The sequence below is a fragment of the Poecilia formosa genome, unplaced genomic scaffold (genome assembly GCF_000485575.1).
Source record: "Poecilia formosa unplaced genomic scaffold, Poecilia_formosa-5.1.2 Scaffold131, whole genome shotgun sequence".
NCBI classification, from domain to species: domain Eukaryota; kingdom Metazoa; phylum Chordata; class Actinopteri; order Cyprinodontiformes; family Poeciliidae; genus Poecilia; species Poecilia formosa.
The window spans coordinates 217,141-235,819 of NW_006800070.1; the positions used below are offsets into that span (position 1 = coordinate 217,141).

Consider the following 18,679-nt stretch of genomic DNA (forward strand, 5'->3'; position numbering starts at 1 on the left):
CCATAAAGCCGGTCCTGCATCTATCCAGATGTGGCATTCCTTACATTTCTTTCTCAGACAGATCTCTAGTTTTAGTCCACCTTGTCATTCATGCTCAGTTATCCGTTCGTGTTGAGTCAATCATTTATCGTGAAAAGTTCTTTTGAAAGCAAACCCAGGGACAAAGTCTCCTAACATCCTGAAGTACATGATTTGCTGGTACTTTGGCCTGGTTTCCTGAAGACAAGTCAGATGAGCTGTACAAACACTCACACCCTGGACCCCCAGGGCATTGCAGAGCTTTTGTTTCGCTGTGTGATGCTGAGAAACGTGACACCGCACTCTTCTTTTTAAAACCTCTGTGGCTGAAGTGTCAGGCTGCAGCTTCGGCCTGAACACCGACCATTTGCAGACGGCTGAGAAAACACTGCAAAAAAAATAAATAAATTCGTACTAGAGTAGCTTTTAAGCACGATATAAGAGCTGATTTTATATAAATAAGTCGTTAATATGGATAAGGAAAAGTATTATGCTTCTAGCATGAAGTTTTTCCCACGTCATAAGTGAAACTAAACTTTTTCAATCAATATCAAGGATTGATACAAGCTCCTATATCTTGCTTGAAAGTTACTTTTAAGTTGGCTTCATCTCAATGAACGTGTGCCAAGATATTTGCACTAGAAACCAGAGCAGAATGAAAAAAGATTTTGTTTTTGGGGTGAATATTTTCACGGAAACGGCCGAAGCTTGAGTTCAGGCCTCTTAACTTGTTTGTTCAGTTTTGTTTTCTCTATATGCACATCCATCCGTGATGGAGGACAGTGGGGATTCATACACGCTCTCCAAACCATGTCGAATAAGCGCCCAGGCTGCTGCGATATCATGTGGCTGCGGGTACAAAGGGCTGCTTATGTGAAGCGGTGGCTGTTGGGGGCAGAAGAGTGGCTGCTGCCAGGCGCAGCGCGCAGCTCCTCAGGCCGACCCGCTCTTGCTCTTATTTATTGAGCGAACGAACAGCAGGCAGGATTTCTCAGGCCGTTTGGAACCGGGTTCGCCATGAATGGGCCTCTCTTTTTCTGGACAGTCAGACCAGTCACGGACTGTCTGGACACGAGGCGACGGAGTCCAGAGTATCGCTTTCCACTGCAGTGGGAGCGTTTGCAAAGCGTCAGGGTGAGGCGTAATGATGATGATGATGATCTGTGCGGCGGTTTATGAGCGGAGTACCTGCTCATTACAGACGCAGCGTGTGTTTGTGTGTGAGGTCCGAAAGGGCCTCCCAGGTTTTTGGAGCTTATAGTCTGCCGTTTGGTTTTGTTTTCCTGGAGATTTTTTTTTTTTTTTTTTATGTTTTGGTTTCCAAGGATGGATAAAAGGTCAGAAGGCCTCTTATCAAGAAAGTCAGATTTTTATCCTGTTTATTAAATGCATCAGAGGAGCTGCTTTTTTTTTCCAGACTATAAATTCATCGACTACATCCATGCACTTTGATGCAGCTTGTTTGAATTTCATTTAAAAATGAAAAGTGTGGATTTGATTTAAACATTTTCCAGCTCTGAATGATCATGCAAAACGTTTTACTTGACCCTAGAAGTTTCCTTCTTCCACCCTTTATTCTTGATGTTTATTTTTTTATCCAAATATCCTTTCTTTCTTCCTTCTCTTTTCTTTGTTCTTCCTTTCCTTGCATCCTTCCAGTCTTCCTATTTATGCCCTTCCTTCATCCTTCACTTTGTCCCTTCTTTTCTTCTGTCTCCTGTCTGCTTCACTTCCTTGTCCCCATTTATCTTCCTCCTCCCTCCGTCCATTAAACCTTTTCTTTCTTCCTTGTCTCCTTGTCTTATGACCCGTCCTCATTCCAATCTTCCTCCTTTCTATCTTTTTGCTTCCTCAATTGTTTCCTTCTTGTTTCTGCCGTCTCTCCATCAGTTTTTTCTTTTTTCCTTGTCTCCTTCTTTCCTTCCTTTCTTCCTCATGCCTCTTTAATCATTTCCTTCCATATGTTAATCTGTCATTTGTTGGTTTTCCTTCTTAACTTTTTTTTTCTCCTACCTTCTTTTCTTCCTTGTGTTGGTTTTTTTCTCTTCCTCCTTCACTTTTTCTTTTTTCCTGTCCTTCTTTCCTTATTTTGTTGTCTTGAAAGTTTTGATATTTATATCTGGCTCTTGTCACAATATTTGCTGCATCATTTATGAACTTACTAAAGATATTTGAGAACTCTGCAAATTTGCTTCACATTAAAAAATGTATAGAAACCCTCGGATTAATAATCAGTACCTCTATCAATAATCTACGGTGCATTTCTTCTCTTTATGTCAAAGTCCTTAGGAAAATGTTGAGGTTTGCAGCTCAGACCTGAAGAAAAAACAGAAATCTACTAGTTTTACGTAAATCATCGATGACGGCACATCGACTACAAGTGTCAGGAGTTGATTTTAATACTGATCATTTAACATTTCTTTAACTGGGATCAATTAGGTGTGAGCCATTATTGTATTGTTTATTGTGAAAATTTCAATTTCCTTTGAAGATGTTAAACGACCCAAAAGCAAAGTGACATTATTAGAAATGTTATGTTCATCATTTTGTCCAGTTTGTTCCACAAGAACATAAATGTCAGTAACATTTGTAAACATGACTGAAGTTGGGAAGAGCAGCGTTTGTTTTCACAGCCACAGTTACCCTAAAGAAGACAGTAAGTGGTTTTTTAATCACCATTTTTATCATTATCACAATAGTACCACAAAATAACATGATAAAATCATGATAAAGCTGGACGGAACCCAATGATATAGGAAGAACACCTGAACTGTGGAAAAAAAAAAAAAAAAAAAAAAACAGATCAAATGTCAGAGAAAACTGGGAATCGGTATCAACCAGTGAGACTTTTTTTTTTTTTTAAACTGATTTTTATTATTTTTACACATTAACCAGAAAAAGCGTGTTCTGAAAAATGAATCCATCGCACAGTAAAAGAAACCCTCCAAAACCTCTGAGTTGCACAGTTGAAGGAACGTGAAGCGGAGTTATGTGACCGACTCCTTGTGGTTCACGGCAGGCTGATCCGCGGCCTCTTAGGTCGAGTCTCGATGGCTTCGAGGACGGTGAGTGTCGGAGTTGCGTCAGTCGGGGCCTCTCCTTCCCCCGCAGGGGTCACATCTGAGCAGGAACATGACGGCTCTGGTGAAGATACAGGCTTTATCACAGCTTTTGCCCTCCTGGTGCTTAATCTCTCCCGCTTCCTGCTTATCTGTTTTGCCACCGACAGCGGCAAAAGTTTCAAACAATGGCTTATCACGACGGCGGCTGCTGCTGAGAGGGATTCATTTTGTTCCTCTGTTTTGTGACACCTGTGTGTGTGTGTGTGTGTGTGTGTGTGTGTGTGTGTGTGGCAGGATGGCTCTGTGGGGAACCTTGATGACCTGGCCCAGGAGTACTCGCAGTACTACGGCACCTCTCTCAGCGACGTGTGCGAACGGATGGAGGAGCTACGGAAACGCAAACTAGTGCAAGAGATGGAGATGGTGAGGAATCTTTAACCCTTTTTTTTTTTTCCTTTTTGTTGTTTTTTGTTTTTGTTTCTTTTAGAGTTTGACATCACTGGAAAAATCTGCTTTGTTCAGGTAGCAGAGAAGATTAAATGTCTTCCTCGGGATAAATACACGGCCTGCAGCAGCAGAAGCCTCAATAACATGTTTTGTCTTTGCAGGGTGCTATTTTCTCCTATAAACTACAAAAGAGGGGTATTTATTTTCCTCTGTGGAGCGCTTTCCACAGAGGCTCTGGAAAGCGTTCACACTCCTGTCAGCTTCTGTGTTTTTAGGTCAGATTAAATCGTAATAAAACAGTTTACATCTATTTCCTATCCTTAGTGACATTTAATTTGCACATTTTAAACAATCTTTCAGAGACGCGTATAAAAATTTTTTTTTAATATTTTGATCAGATGTGTGATCTTAAACTGTTAGCTTAATTAACTAATACTCTTAACTTATATGTGGCACCTTCTCCAGCTTTAAAAACTCTTTGAAACATTGTTGGAAAACTACTGATTGGCTTATTTTATACGGCATCTTGTATTTGAAATTAAATGAATTTAGCTGTTGTGCTAACTCCAACATTGCACTGATGCTAACTGCTGACGTTTTGATTAATATGCACTGTCCTAATTTAAGTAAATGAACAAAATAATACTTTTTTTTTGAAGCCCCTTTTAATTATTTCAGTCTGCATCAGTAGGAATGATTCATAATGCCACAGCTTTGTATATCTGCCAAATCTATTAGATTAAAATGATATTTCTATCTCTCCATGTAACCCCACAGATTTTCTTTAGGATTTAGTTCAGAACTTTGACTAGGCCATTCCAGAATAATAGTTTTCATCCCATTAAGCAGTTTGCTTGTTGATTAGGATATAAGATTTGAATAATTTTGATTCTGTAGCCCCACAGCATGATGCTGCCCCCACCATGTTTCACTATCTAATTAAATGCATGTGTTAATTAGATTCACTGGAACCATTGATGCTGTTGAAAGAACTAAATGAGACTGAATGCAATATTTGATTGTGCAGATTTATGCAAGCAGGTTATTGCAGAGGTTTTTTTTTTTCTTTTTCTACATTTTCCCTTTTAAAATATTTAAATGTTTTGGTTTATTTTTGGTTTGAATCGGTGATGTTGCCCTTAATGTACAATATTTGTATCCTTTATTCTGTTTGTGTATATATTTTATATTTTCTTTTTGAGTGATTCTGTATGCGGATTTAGGCCTGTCACAATAACAAAGTTTGCTGGATGATAAATTGTCCCAGATGTTATTGTGATAAATGATAATATTGTTATTTTGAGACCATTTTTTAGTGATGGCAAAACAATGCAAGAACACATCCTGAAACATCAATAAACTTTAAATTGTAATGAACGTTTAACACAGGAAATGGAAACAACAGAAACGACAAATAAAATGGATACTTTAGTCTCTGTAAACAAAACGGTCCTTCAAAATAAGAGACTAAATAAGAGCTATTTGAGACCAAAGTACCAGACTGAAGATTTAGTTATCCAGTTTTTGGCAGAAAGAGATAAAAGAGAAACATTTTAAATGTTTTAAATTTTATTGCGGTAAATTGATTTATTGCTTATTGTGACAGGCCTTATTGTTATTGCTTGTGTCACTAAAGGTGGAAAAAGGACAAAAATCTGACATTTTATCAGAAACGTACTATTTTCACATCCCCTGTAACTAAGGTGCTGAGAGAAAAAACAAACGAACCGCCTGTAGGTGTTGATGTCCTGCCCCGTTTGGGCTCAGACGCGATTAAACAGCCCTTAAAGTAACACTTTGAAAATGTTTACTGACCATATAAACCAGACGAACCTCAAGCCAAGTGTTTCATTATGATGACACTGTGATTTACTCCTCTGCTCCCACTGCGTTTCAGGGAAAGGTTGACTCAGCGGCCGCGTCGCCACACCTCCGCTCTCAGCTCCAGGTGAGTGTCAGACCCCAGGAGAACACTGCCGCTTCCTGTTCTGTGCGTCAGCAGGACAAAACCGCTCGATAGGCGGCCGGGAGGGGTCGCCAGGTCATGATGATCGCCGGGTAAAGCAACGTGAGAAGCCCAAAAAGTAACATCTGACTGGCTGGGGATGCGGAAGAGCTGTCCTTGAAACTGCGGCTTACAGATGTAAACACGAGGCGGAACATGAGACGTTTATTTGCTGCTGGTTCACATCAGAACACAATGTGAAGCAATAGTTTTGTGATCTTCAGGAATTCAGATTTGAAACTCTTAAACGTCTCATCGATTGATTCTCATCTTTTCAGGAATCTCTTGGACTCAGCAGCGGCACATCGACTCCGGAGACTGAGAGGAGGTACAAACAAAACCGTTAACGACCGGTTCGCTCAGTAAAGGGAGGGTCAGATCTAGGATCTGCAGTCTGGATCTACGTCTGCGGGCTGCGGCCTGATTAGGCTTCCTCCATTATCTCCGTCAGGCCTGAGGCCACGTGCGTTTCCTCCCCTTCCTGCTGACCCCGCTGTCACACTTATGAAGCGTTTCTGTGTAACCTCCACACTTCCTTCCTTCCCTGCATTGTCTCTTCCGAAGGTTTATAAGGATTACTCACATTTTTTTTTTCCTTAGAAAGCTGAATCAGATTTAGAAAAACGGACATAGGTGATGACTAATGCCAAAGAGTCGTGATTAATCGATCAGGATTGTTTGAGAGAGGAAGAGAGACTGAAAGTTCAGACATTTCATTCTAACTACCAGTCTTATCCTAAATCTGGATGCAGTTGTGGGAAACAACAGAATTTACTCAACTTTCACATCCACTCAGAAGATGCGCATACTGCCCCCTAGTGGGCTGAAAGCATATTGTTGCAAATAACCTCACAAGCCTGAAAAAATTATCAAATCAAAGACATTTTTATTTCTCACATTTTATTCTTAAAATCCCAACGTTGCAGTTAAAAATCTATTTTTATTCCTAAATTTCTTGGTGGGATTTACCTCAGGAAGCTGACGATTGGCTGCCAAACAAGAAGGGAGCATAATTAGATCTGTTGTTGTCCTTGTCTAGGCTGTGCAAATCTCCACTTTCTGCTGAATTTATTTGAGGCTAAAATAATAATGAATCCACTTTTTTTACGTAATCATGCACAGCAGAACATAAAACTAGCTTCTTTTTTTAGGAGTAGTGATGAGGAATGCTGTAGTATAGCTAGAATATAATCTAAATGCAGCAGCCTTTTTTAAAGAAAATATTTTAGCTGTCACACTGCAGGACACAGGTTATAAAAACAAAAACCTAGATAAAATAAAATGACGTTAAAAATCTCAAATGCAAAACCACCTTGACTATGATGGATTAGAAATTTGTCCAATACTCACCAGTATCTGACCTGTCAAAAACTCAGAAATCCAATCCAGTTTTGATCAGTAAACGCAGCACAGCTAAGCATTAATGCACTGTTATCAATCCTCTTTAATGTGGAAGCTGTTGCTAATATTTTAGTAATGTTGTTTCCGAGCCGCCCAGCTGATTACCTGCATGTGGAGTTAAAGATTAGGGTGATGGTCAGCAGGCCCCTCAACTGCAACATGCAGCCAGCTGCTATAAAAAGGGCTTAATTTGCATTTGGCTTCTATAAAATAGTAATAAAATAAGACAATTATTTATTTCTGTAGCTTGTAGTTGCTCTCTGTATTCTGTGAAGAGAATGGTTGACCTGAATGCCTGATTTACCACAAAGCAGGTCTGATCTGTTTGAAGGCAAATGCACAGAAACAACAGCAGTCAGCTGAGGGAGGGACTGACAGTCATGCATAACAAAGAGCCCAGAGACAGACAGAGAGACAGAGACTGAGTGTGAAAGTGTGTGGGGAATTCAGACGCCACGCTGCTGCTGCTGCTGCTGCTGCTGCTGCTGCCACAAAACCCCAACCAGAAGAGAAAAAGCCTCCATTGTTCCAGGGATGGCCACAGAGCGCTGACCTCTGTTCATCAACGCGGAGCAGCACAGACTCTGCTTCGTCCGCTTCCACCGCTTTAATTTGCCCTGCTGTTGTCATGAGGCACAGTGCGCCTTTGTGATTCCTTTTGGGTTTTCACGAGCTTGTTCTCTGTGAATCTGACGTAAGTGGAGAAGACAGACAAGACTTCTTGATAAGGGGGTGGAAAATGGTGAAAAGGGATTGAGGATGAAGAGAATAATTTTGGATCGAAGGTACTGGCTCTGGTCGGGGGTTTGACTTTACATCTAAACAATTCAAAAGTTAAATGTGGATTTAATGTCTTCAGGTTTCCTGTCCACAAGTCCAGCTCGGACGACGGATCAGGAGGTAAGAAGAACTTTTTTACTGGAGTCCACAGATTTCCACGACTCCTCCTGTAAATACCGTAATCATGTTTTCATTTTTAATGCCAAATTAAAAAGGCGTGCTCCTTGCGTGTTTCTCTTCAGGAAAATGGGATGCGAGGAAAAAGAGCAAGTCTTTATGGCAGAGTTTCCGCAAGTCACAGAAGGGAGTGATGCGCCAGACTTCAAAAGGTAAAACAAAACCCAGGAAAATAATGTGATTAATACAAGTTATTGAACAATATAGCTCAGTGTTTTATTATTTGGCCTGCTGATTCAAACACTGCGCTTGTTTGTTTCAGGTGACGATGTTGGCTTCGTTGCCAGCGAGATCACGATGAGCGATGAAGAGCGTATTCAGCTGATGATGATGGTGAAGGAGAATATGATCTCGATAGAGGAAGCGCTCGCACGGGTATGGAGTCATAAATATTGTATTCGCAAAATAGAAAAGTTACAGTGAATTGAGACAATATAATCAACAAAGACCTGTTAGAAAAAAAAGTTTCTTTTAAAAAAAAAAGTTAAAATGAGCAAACAGGTGGAGATAAATACATGACATCATCAAGGATGATCAGAACTGAAACTCATTATGTAGATTCAGTAAAGACAGGGTGGTTTATTTCATGTCTTTATGTAAATGTTGATGAATGCAGCTGAGCAAAACTCCAAATTCTGTTTCTGAAATAAGTTTAATATTCCATAACATCAATAAAAAGCAATGTTTTTACTCCATATCTGGGTTGTTTTTGCATAAATTGCTGCATCCTTGCAGCAACACCTTGCCGAGGTGTTGTGGAAGCTCATGCTAGTTTAACAGCGCACATTTCCTGGGTACTTTTGTTACAGAGTCATTTGTAAACATATGGTTCCACATTTTTTCCTTCCACACAACTTTCCTGTAAAAAAATGTTGATCCAGTATTCTGTAAACAACCAGCTTTTCCAGCACTGACCCATTTTGGCTCAAATCTTTTGCTGAAGGACTGACGACCATTAGCTCAGTAGTGTTAGCGTAGCCGTAATTTTGCATGTCTGGACTTTAAAAAATCCTGTCTTAGCTCATTTATATTCACACTTTATGATGTTATAATAATCATCAAAACTAAGATTAAAAATAAATGTTTTAGTTACGTCAATGTGTAAAAAATGTTTCACATGTTGAATTTACTGAAGATCTCATTTATTGAGATGCATCTGTATGTTTTATTTAACCTAAAAACATAAATGAAATGTGTCCCATCCTCTTCTCCACTGTTGAACTGTAAACCATATTTACCTGTATGACTCCGAGTGATAAAATGCTCTAGAATTTATTGCGATAAACGATAATATTCTTGTTTTCTGACCATGTTGAAGTAAACATAATGGAAACAGCATAATAATAAGAACAGATTCTCAAAGATCAATAAACTTTCAATTCCAATGAACATTTAACACTGGAGCTGGAAGACATTTTAAACATCCAAAACAAATAAAACAATAGAAATGACAAATAAAAGGATTTATGAGGTTTCTGTAAACAAAATTCTCCTTCAGGACTTTTATAATTTAATCATGAGCTTAATTAATTAACTGCTTGTTACGACAAACTTCCCTTGTCTCACTGAACCAACCGAAATGCTTCTGTCTCTCTTTGCAGCTGAAGGAGTTCGAGACCCAGAGCAGACAGACGAGCCGATGCGACACCCCCGAGTCCCTGGACCCCTCGGGGCCCGGCCCAAACGACTCGTTCAGCTGCACCGTGAGTCTCTCCGCTCTCCAGGCCCCTCGCTCGTTGTTTACCTCTGAATCGCTAACTCGCGCAGCGGCGGCGCCTCTGGTTTGCCGTTGCCAAGGCTGCTGAGCTGTTGACAGCACTTCCCCTCTTTGGCTCTGCCCGTGTCCCGGTGGTGAACCGAGGCCCCTCTAAAGCTCTGCAGCTCGGGGCCCTTTCCCAACCGCAGGGCTCCGGCTGGACTCCTATTCATTGCTGTCAAAGCGCTAACCCCCCATTGTGCTGCAGCAGGCGGCCGGATTCAGCACAGGGCCACTGTTATGCATGCCACAGCTCTTTTATGCACCAGTGGGGCGATTAGGGCACATTTTTCAGATTCATCTGAACGTCCTTTCTGCTTCTGATGAACTTCATTTGGTGTTTTCTCTCTAATTTCCCCTCATATTGAAGTTTCTGTTTATAACCGGCTGTCGTTTTGTCTCCAAATGAGTATTCTGGGTCACATTCGCTGCCTTCGTTCTGGTCAGACCTTAGACACGCCGCTGGCTTTCCAGTTCAGACGGTGGTTGGCGTTATTTCCGAGCACACACCCGTGCCTTTTCACACACCTGATTTTAGCCTTGCTTTCACACGTAGCTTAATGGTTTGCCATCTGCTTGATGCGCAGTAATACTTCTGTGGTTTCCCGCAGTGTATTTATACGCAACCATGTTCTGTAACAAGAAGTAGAGGCAGGCTGTGTTACTGTTCGTAAAAATAGAAAATGTTCAATTAAATTAAGATGGAAATATCAACAATTATTTATTTTTTTATTTTTTTGTAGCCTGTTGAGCAGTCTGACAATGAGGAGGAATCGCCGACGTTCAAAAGGCTCCACAAACTGGTCAACTCCACTCGGAAAGTGAAGAAGAAGCTGATCAGAATAGATGAGTCCAAAAGGCTCGCAGCGGACGGTACTGAAGCCTCTGTCTCTTTACATACACATAAAAGTATTACTAACCCTTGAACCTTTTTGTTTCACAAGTGAAAATGTGATGTGAAAGTGTTCACCTAACCCTCGCTCTCCGTCCTCGTTGTGAAACCACACGTACAGCTGCAGGTCTGCTGGGTTTGCCTCAGCTTCAGTCTGAATTTTGTTGTTGATCCTTCAGTGCAAAGTTTCCCAAAAATGTCTGTCGATAACTTTCAACTCTTATTAGCGATTCTGAATTGGATTTAGGTTTGAAATCTGAGTAGGGGATTCTTCTAGATAAATAAATATGGTTTGCTCTAAGCCAGGTCTGTGTAGCTCCTGTTGTTTTCAGGGTGATTGGAAGTTGAACCTCTTCATCAATCTCTGGTTCTGGTTCCGGTTCTGTTTTGTCTCCCGCGTTTCTTTATATTTAACATCATCCATGTTTGCATCACTTTTGGACCAGCTTCCATCTGAGTGAAGTTTGTCTTCCTTACTCCCCTTCTTCAAATCAAATGAAACTGGTGTCAAACATTTGTGCAGCAAATAGTTTGTTTAAAGATATTAGGACATGTTTCCAGAGGTCATCAAAGTTCAACCAGCTCCCTGCCACATTTATAAAATCAAAACAATTTTGTGTCAATAAATTGTGATTTTAAAAAATGTATGCATTTTCCCAATTATGAAACGCATCCCTAAAGCAGGATGCTGCTCTCATGACTTCTCCTTGCTTTCTTTCAACAATGGCTTTCATCTCACCAAGCTTGTGGACAAAAAAAAATCCAGATTTGTGGTGTGAAAGCTAAGAGCATCCCCCACCTGAGCTGAGAATCTCTGCAGCTCCTCCTGAGTTACCACTGGACCTCTTGGTTGTTTCTCTGGTTAAACCTCTGGTCAGATTAGATGAGCATCGTTTCTTAGCATTTGTGTAGTTGAGTGAACAGACTGTAGTCGTTTATAATTGTGCAAACTCTACATAAATCCCTGTCCTACTAAGAACTCAGTTTTCATGCGAGTTGTACGTTTGTTTGCCCAGAGAGCCTGAGCGTAGATGGTCTACCCTGTGGTGAGGGCAGCGTCTCCCAGCATCCAGGTGTGCAGAGGAAACCCTTGGTTTGTCCCCTGGACTCCTTGGCTTCGGCTCTGCAGAAGCAGCTGGACTCCGACAGCCTGACCACATCCCCGTCCTCCAGCAGTCTGGACACGTGCAGCAGCCAGAAGGCAGCGCAGGGCTGCGGGAGGAGCAGCGGGAGCCCCGCTCACCAGGAGGCCGGTGTGGCGGAGGCCGGCGAGGGCTCCTCCTTCTCGGAAACGGAGGGGTGCGGCGAAGACGAGCCCAAAATGGCGCGGTCGGTGACCGACGGAGAGCTCCGTCATCGGGCTCTGGGCTTGCTTAGCCATCATGGAGTGAGTACTGGTGGTACTGGAGTACTGCATCATGTTGGTTAGAATATTCTGATTGATTTCTAATATACGGTAATTGTAATGTTCTGATCTGCCGGTATCAATATTTGGAAACTAAATGTTGCTAGCAATGCTTCCTGCAATGAGTGAAAGGTACTGATTTAAAAAGAGAGGCTACGTCACACGGTGTGAGAGTGAGCAATGCAAAACAACGCAGAAGTAAAACCAGGTCGTAATACTTCAATTAGCACAGTTAGCATCGCTAACTCTAGAAATCAGTATCTGCATGAAACAACTCAAATTTAAGACTTTTTAAGAGCACTATTAAAGAAAGTTAAAACTGTTCATTTAAATCAGAAGAGGAATAATTAAAATCTTTTGGGTCGTTTTATTCTCTCTTCTGCCCGGATTCCTTGATGTCGTCATTTTATCAGCTGAATCATAAAGACAAAGACACTTTTTCCCAAGTCCAAATATAACAACATTTATTAGATAAACAACTAATGAAATTGGCAAAACTCAATAAAATCACAGACCCGCATCCAATTCAATATTTACCTCACTCCACAGACATCCACACACTAAGACAAACTTACGGGGAACCATTTGACCGACGCACCGTTCCCCGGAGACAGCATCACGGGTAACCCCGGATCTGAAGTTAAGGTTCCGGGTCCTGTACTTTTAAAGGGAGGGCGTGTTTCCCTTCTCTGCTGTATTCTAATTTAGGGGAGTGTCCTTAGCCAAGTTCATTTAAATATAGTTGACTATGTTCCAGTAAAAACCTGTTTTTAAGATCAAAGAAGTGTTATTTTCTTTTGAGTGCAGACAGATGTTTTTTATGGCCCTGTCCCAAGAGGAAGCTCTACTCTGTTGGCAGGACCAGATTGTTTTACAGCAGCTGTTGAATCTTATCAATGTGGTCAAAAGGTTAAACTCGCACACAGTCACAACCCCCTGTGAATGCCTGCTCAGTTCACAGAGAGACTAGCTGTGTTTCAAATTATAGAGAGCTACAGGCTAAATTATTTTAATTCAACTTAGTGTCATATGTTTCAATAGAAATATCCTACTTAAGAGATGACGCTGATTAAACCATGGATATAATTTGGAGTGGATTTTCATATTTAAGACACTATTAATTTGATCTAATATTGAACATATGGTTAAGTTTTTACAACTAGCTTATTTTAAATTTATTTTCTTAACAAAACCTATTTCTCCACCGAAATGTAACTTCGTTCAGCCAAGTGGCGATAAATTTGCACTTACCCATGATAGACGCAGATACTGAGACTAGCTAGCAAAGATATGTTAGCAGCTAGTTAGCGGTAGCCTAAACGATTTTAGATGCATGAATTTAAGATATTTTAATGCCTTCATTATAGATACATTAAGTCTTCTTAAGGATGCGCACACACCTAGTTTCCTTCCCTCAGTAACAGCTTCCAGACCGAAGAGTGTTTCTGTGATTCAAGGGATGTCAGATTCACACCACTTGGCAGGACTGAAGGACCGTTCACTGGTCATAAAAATATTGTATTTTTGAGCTTCTGTCTGGTCATTCACCAGTTTACTTTTTTTATTTATTTATTTTTTTTACTTCCTTCCTGGTTCAGTCCAGACCAGTTATGTGACATGGGACTCTGTTGTCTTGTGTATCTATTAGTTTCTGCTTGTATGTTAAAATGCTGCACATTGAATCAGTACAGTGCAGACAGACCATTGTTCCTCGTATCTGTTTCCAAACTCTGAACTTTTGAATGTTTTCTTCTGTGGTTTCTCGCAGAGAGCTTGCAGCTTTGGAGGATTTGACCTGACAAGTCGCTCCGTTCAAACAGTCACTTCTGACATCGACAGCACTGTACGTTACTGAAATTTAAAATGGGCTAACTTCAATACTGTGCTAACCAACTCTTGACTTCTAAATATATCCTTAGCATTTTCTGTGTTACAATCGTTAGTGTACTGATTTATACTGCGCTTGAGTTTGTTTAGGGGTAAACAGGGTTGAATATGTGCTTAAAACATCCCAGTGTAATTTAATGGAGTTTGTGGTTGGAATGCAGCAAAGTGATGTGTGAATACTTTTCCAAGGCATTGAACCATTCTCCTTCTTTTTCTGTTTAAATTAGACAAAAGATGGAGAGAGTGGCTTGAGAAGCGAAGTCAAGTCTCCCTCGCTGTCACGGATTTCTCTGGGTAAAAAAGTCAAGTCAGTGAGGGAAACCATGAGAAAACACATATCCAAGAGATACCATTGTTCTCTCTCCGAGCAGGTACGGCGTGTTGAACCTTGGTCATCAAACCCATTAAAAACTCTGGTAATAACCTCTTTATTCTTGCTCTACTTTGCCACAGTCGAGTCCTGACCGAGTAGCCAGCTGCCCTCACTCGCCTCAGACCGACTCCGACTCTTTGGAGAAACCCAAACTGAAGCCAGGAGGCTCCGTGGAAAGCCTGAGGAGCTCCCTCAGCGGCCAGAGCTCCATGAGTAAGTCAGCTGGTTCGCTGCTGTTAGGTAGGATTTGCCTAGTTTTGTTTGACCAGATGTGTTGTGTTTATCGTCCAAGCATTTTTCATCTGTTAGAAAGCAGATGAAAAATTGCTGATTGACCCATAAAGGCTCGTGATCTTGATGTTTTTTTGTTTTTTTTTTTGTGATTTTCGTAGGCGGCCAGACGGTCGGCACCACCGACTCGTCCAACAGCAACAGAGAAAGTGTGAAGTCGGAGGACGGAGAAGAAGACGAGCTGCCTTACCGTGGACCTTTCTGCGGACGCGCGCTGGTTCACACCGACTTCATCCCGAGTCCCTACGACACGGACTCCCTCAAACTGAAGGTGCACTGCAATAAGGTCGCGTTCATACCAGCCCTGTTTGGGCCACTTTAATCGTACTCTGGTTCGTTTGGGGAGGCGTGAAGGCGGAATCAAACTCTAGTCCATTTAAGAACCACAATTTCAGTTCAGTTGAAGTGAACTCTGGTGCGGTTCAGCAGAACAGAGAGACAGCTGCAAAAGCAGGAAGTGGACTATAACGCAGGGTATTCTGGGTAAATACAACCAAAACAAACACAAGAGTCTACTGCTAATGGGAGAAATGCCTCGTGGTCGTTGACTAGCAACGAAAGATAAGTCATACAACCACTAAAATCTGTTTCTTCTACTAAATGTTGCGTTCAGTGTCTTCTTCTGAGGTTTTTGTGACATTTTCTGCAGTAGTTCTTGGTTCAGCGCCACCAGAGGCGATGGTTGCGTGGGCAGGTTTTCAATTAGTTTGGATTGTTTGACACAGTGCCTACAAAAGTGAACTGCATCAGCTGAAAATGTAACAAATGTTGCAATTTTGGTCCCAAATCAGACTAAAAGGTGTGAAAACACCCTAAATCACACAATACACAGAGAACACCCGATATATCAAAAGAAACTCACTCCAAAGCTCTGATTGCAGTGTGGAGACGTGATCGACATCATCAGTAAGCCCCCGATGGGCACCTGGATGGGAATGCTCAACGGGAAAGTCGGCACCTTCAAGTTCATCTATGTGGATGTTCTGAATGAGGAGGTGAAGTCCAAGAAGATGCGCAGGAGGAGAAAGGCCCGGCACCCCAAACCCACATCGGTGGAGGAGCTGCTGGAGCGCATTAATCTGAAGGTAAACGTGACCAAAAGCAGCCACAAACAGAAACATGCAGGAGTTTTTGGTGCTAAAGCAAGGACCTCAAGAGGAAGGGGTCACCCACTGCATCAACCACACTGTAACCACAGTTCAAAATGGGAAACACAGAAGAACATGACCACACTCGAGAAAAACATGCAGCTGATGAGTTTACGCCAAGCTTAAAGAACGTTCTTAGAGATTGATAATCAGTTGAAGTTTTTGCTCTTCGTCTAACTTAATTTTTAAGCAGCTAAGTGAATCTGGAAATAACGTTAAGGTTTTGTTTCCTCCAGTAACAACTTCCTCACCAAAGAGTGTTGCTGTCAAGTGCACTGTTTCATTGGATTTTATCTGAGTGTGAGAATGAATGCAGCTGAATACCCCATCTGGTAGCGCCTACGGATGGTGTGTTTATTGATCGAAAAAGATAATTATTTTGAGTTTAGACTCAGTCGGCTCACAGTACTTGCCTTTCTGCCTTCTAATTGAAAGAAAAACTTTTCCACTTTTCATTTCCTATATGTTTGCAATACTTCTTGCTCAGAAATGAGTATAATAAATCCAGATAATACAATCAAATGCATGAGAAAACTTCCAAACTGTATTTGGAGCTTTTTGAAATCTGTTTGGGATTAATTTAGTTTCATGACTTGTCAAACTGTACAAAAACATCTCTCCTCTCCTCTCTTCTCTCTCCTCTTCGCAGGAGCATCTCCCCACCTTCCTGTTTAACGGCTACGAGGATCTGGACACGTTCCAGCTGCTGGAAGAGGAAGACCTGGACGAGCTGAACATCACAGACCCCCAGCACAGAGCGGTGCTGCTCACCGCCGTGGAGCTGCTGCAGGAGTACGAAGGTGGGTCTGAAACGGCGCAGACAGGAGTCCTGCAAAGACGGGAGGAAAAAAAGTAATGTCCAACTCGGAATAAATGTGGAAAAACAAAACAGTAGGAAAAATACTCAACCCACACTTGATTTATTTTCCAGCTCTCACCAAATGTCTTTGGTATCCTTCCTTCCTTCTTTCATGTCCTTGAAAGAAGGACATGAAAGAAGGAAGGATACCTTCCTTCATTTTGTCGTTCATTCCTTCCTTCTTTCCTTTCTGCAATATCCTTCCTTGCTTCCTTTCTCCATGTCTCCTGTATCATTCCTTCTTTCTTTCCTTCCTCCCTTCCTTTGATATCCTTCCTTGCTTCCGTCCTTCATGTCTTTGATGTCTTTCTATGCTTCCTTTATGTCTTAAGTTTCCTTCATTCCTTCGTGTGGTAATCATAGTAAAGTTCTGTTTCTTTAAGAAAAAATATTATTGAAGCAAATAACTGAATTTGGAAAATTGAATTTGGAAATTTTGTATGTATAAAAATATTCACATGCAGATGCTCAGATGTAAATGTGACGCTAATGTGACTGTCTGCCCCCTGCTGGTGGCTGCAGGAAGCAGCGACCCCGAGCGAAGCGCCCAGTCCGGACCGTCCCAGGAGAAGCTGCTCCTGGACCGGCGCGGCGCCCTGGGCGACTCGCCGCGGGACTCGGGCTGCTACGAGAGCAACGAGAACCTGGAGAACGGTAACGACAGCCTGACCCGCCTCTGAGCCCTGTCCTCTCTCCTTCAGCCCTCCTCTTCCTCAGTCTAGAAACACTCCGGAGGCTTCTCTTCCTCCTCGACGCTCTGGCATTGCCACCCACCAGCTTCAGCTTTCACGCTATTCTCGAAAGACTTTGTCACCATTTACCGCCGATGCTCTTCTTCCCACGCCATAATCCCCCCGGTTTTCTGCTGCTGCGCCACTTTGTCATGCAGAGCTAAACTAAAGACTCGACGGCGATGACGGATTTCTGTTTTCATGAGACTAGAAGTTCAAGGTCAACCTTGAAAACCCTCAAGCGGTCTAAATGTGGAGCAGCTTGCAGGTTCTGCTCAGCGGTCTGAGCTCTTTTCTGCTTTCGCTGCAAATAGAGACGTTTGAACCGCTGTGAGAGGAGAGTGTTTATTAATCAAGCTTTTGTTCTTGTTTTGTTTTACTTTCTCTTAACTCTTCTCATAATTGCAGTACATANCATACTAGTTTAGCCTACAGCTTGGCCCCAGGCATTTCTTTCAGGCACTGTCTGACCAGCCCCAGGGCGTCCAAAGCCGTACCCCAGGCGATGGTGACCCCCCAGCCCCCGTGGCCGTAGTTGTGAACGACCGGCATGCCTGTGCGGCCCGGCAGGAGCACCCTCTCCCTCTCCACCCTGGGGTTCCTCCTGCTCGGCCTCAACCCGACCCACTCGCCCAGAACCTTCGCTTTCTTCAGGGATGGCTCCAGCCTGCCGCAGCGCTCCAGGATGCTGGTGCTGTCTCCTTCGTCCACATGGAGGCGCCAGTCTCCCTCCTGTCTCGTCCCGCCTATGGTGACACTGTGGACGCCAGGGTAGATGTAGGTCTTCCCGTCCCCGTCCCTGATGAAGTGTGTCAACCAGGGGGCCTCCACCTGGAGGACCTGGCCCCTGACTGGGTACACGCCTGCGTCTCCCACCAGCGTTTTGGAGCCGAGACCGGAGCAGTTGACGACGAGGTCAAAACCGTCGCCCAACTCCTGGAGGCTGCTGACTCTCCTCTGCTCCATCCGGCCTCCTGCTTTTCTAAACCTGTAGGAAAAACAAACAATACTTCATAAAGCTTACGTTATAGCAAGTCTGTAAGATTTTAAAGGTGACATGTTCCCTTAAACACTTTACCGTAGATCTATACAGAAAATGTTTGTTCCTTTTTTTTTTTTTTTGCACAAAATAATTTTTAGATAATGAGATTTTAGTCTGGTTAGTTCTGCCTGTTTAAATCTCCTTCAGATTGAGCTGTTTTAGGGCCTCCTGTCACTTGAAATCCAAATAATCTCCTGCTGGCCACGCCCCCAACTCAATGTTTACACTCGCACATGAAAATGGCTGCAACAGATGAGCAGTTAAACAAACCTACATCTTTATTAACAGTAGTAGTAATATTTTAGGTAACAATATAGCGAAACATAGACAAAGCAAACATTATGGGATGTAATGAGGGGAATGAGGAATGTTATTCACTCTGCTGCAGGTTCTGGATTGGAAGTG

General features: G+C 42.3%; 2 protein-coding genes across 3 annotated transcripts in view; one reads left to right on the plus strand and one right to left on the minus strand.

The window, feature by feature from the left end:
* The window catches only part of sash1b (SAM and SH3 domain containing 1b), a 75,092-nt gene extending 57,452 nt beyond the window's left edge, over window positions 1-17,640 (plus strand). The window contains exons 11-27 of the mRNA XM_016676243.1: window positions 986-1,152; window positions 3,375-3,503; window positions 5,425-5,475; window positions 5,811-5,860; window positions 7,793-7,833; window positions 7,956-8,042; window positions 8,153-8,265; window positions 9,492-9,593; window positions 10,390-10,519; window positions 11,555-11,925; window positions 13,712-13,786; window positions 14,058-14,201; window positions 14,284-14,416; window positions 14,596-14,765; window positions 15,376-15,579; window positions 16,292-16,442; window positions 17,024-17,640. Of these exons, the coding sequence (XP_016531729.1) occupies window positions 986-1,152; window positions 3,375-3,503; window positions 5,425-5,475; window positions 5,811-5,860; window positions 7,793-7,833; window positions 7,956-8,042; window positions 8,153-8,265; window positions 9,492-9,593; window positions 10,390-10,519; window positions 11,555-11,925; window positions 13,712-13,786; window positions 14,058-14,201; window positions 14,284-14,416; window positions 14,596-14,765; window positions 15,376-15,579; window positions 16,292-16,442; window positions 17,024-17,181 (2,276 nt within the window). The 3' untranslated portion in view covers window positions 17,182-17,640. The remainder of the gene's footprint in view (window positions 1-985; window positions 1,153-3,374; window positions 3,504-5,424; window positions 5,476-5,810; window positions 5,861-7,792; window positions 7,834-7,955; window positions 8,043-8,152; window positions 8,266-9,491; window positions 9,594-10,389; window positions 10,520-11,554; window positions 11,926-13,711; window positions 13,787-14,057; window positions 14,202-14,283; window positions 14,417-14,595; window positions 14,766-15,375; window positions 15,580-16,291; window positions 16,443-17,023) is intronic.
* A 13-nt stretch (window positions 17,641-17,653) lies between these two features.
* Window positions 17,654-18,679, minus strand: part of ddo (D-aspartate oxidase) — a 16,392-nt gene continuing 15,366 nt past the window's right edge. For both annotated transcript variants that reach the window (XM_007561795.2, XM_016676263.1), the window contains one exon: window positions 17,654-18,220. In XM_007561795.2, coding sequence (XP_007561857.1) covers window positions 17,662-18,220 — 559 coding nt within the window. In that variant the 3' untranslated portion in view covers window positions 17,654-17,661. The remainder of the gene's footprint in view (window positions 18,221-18,679) is intronic.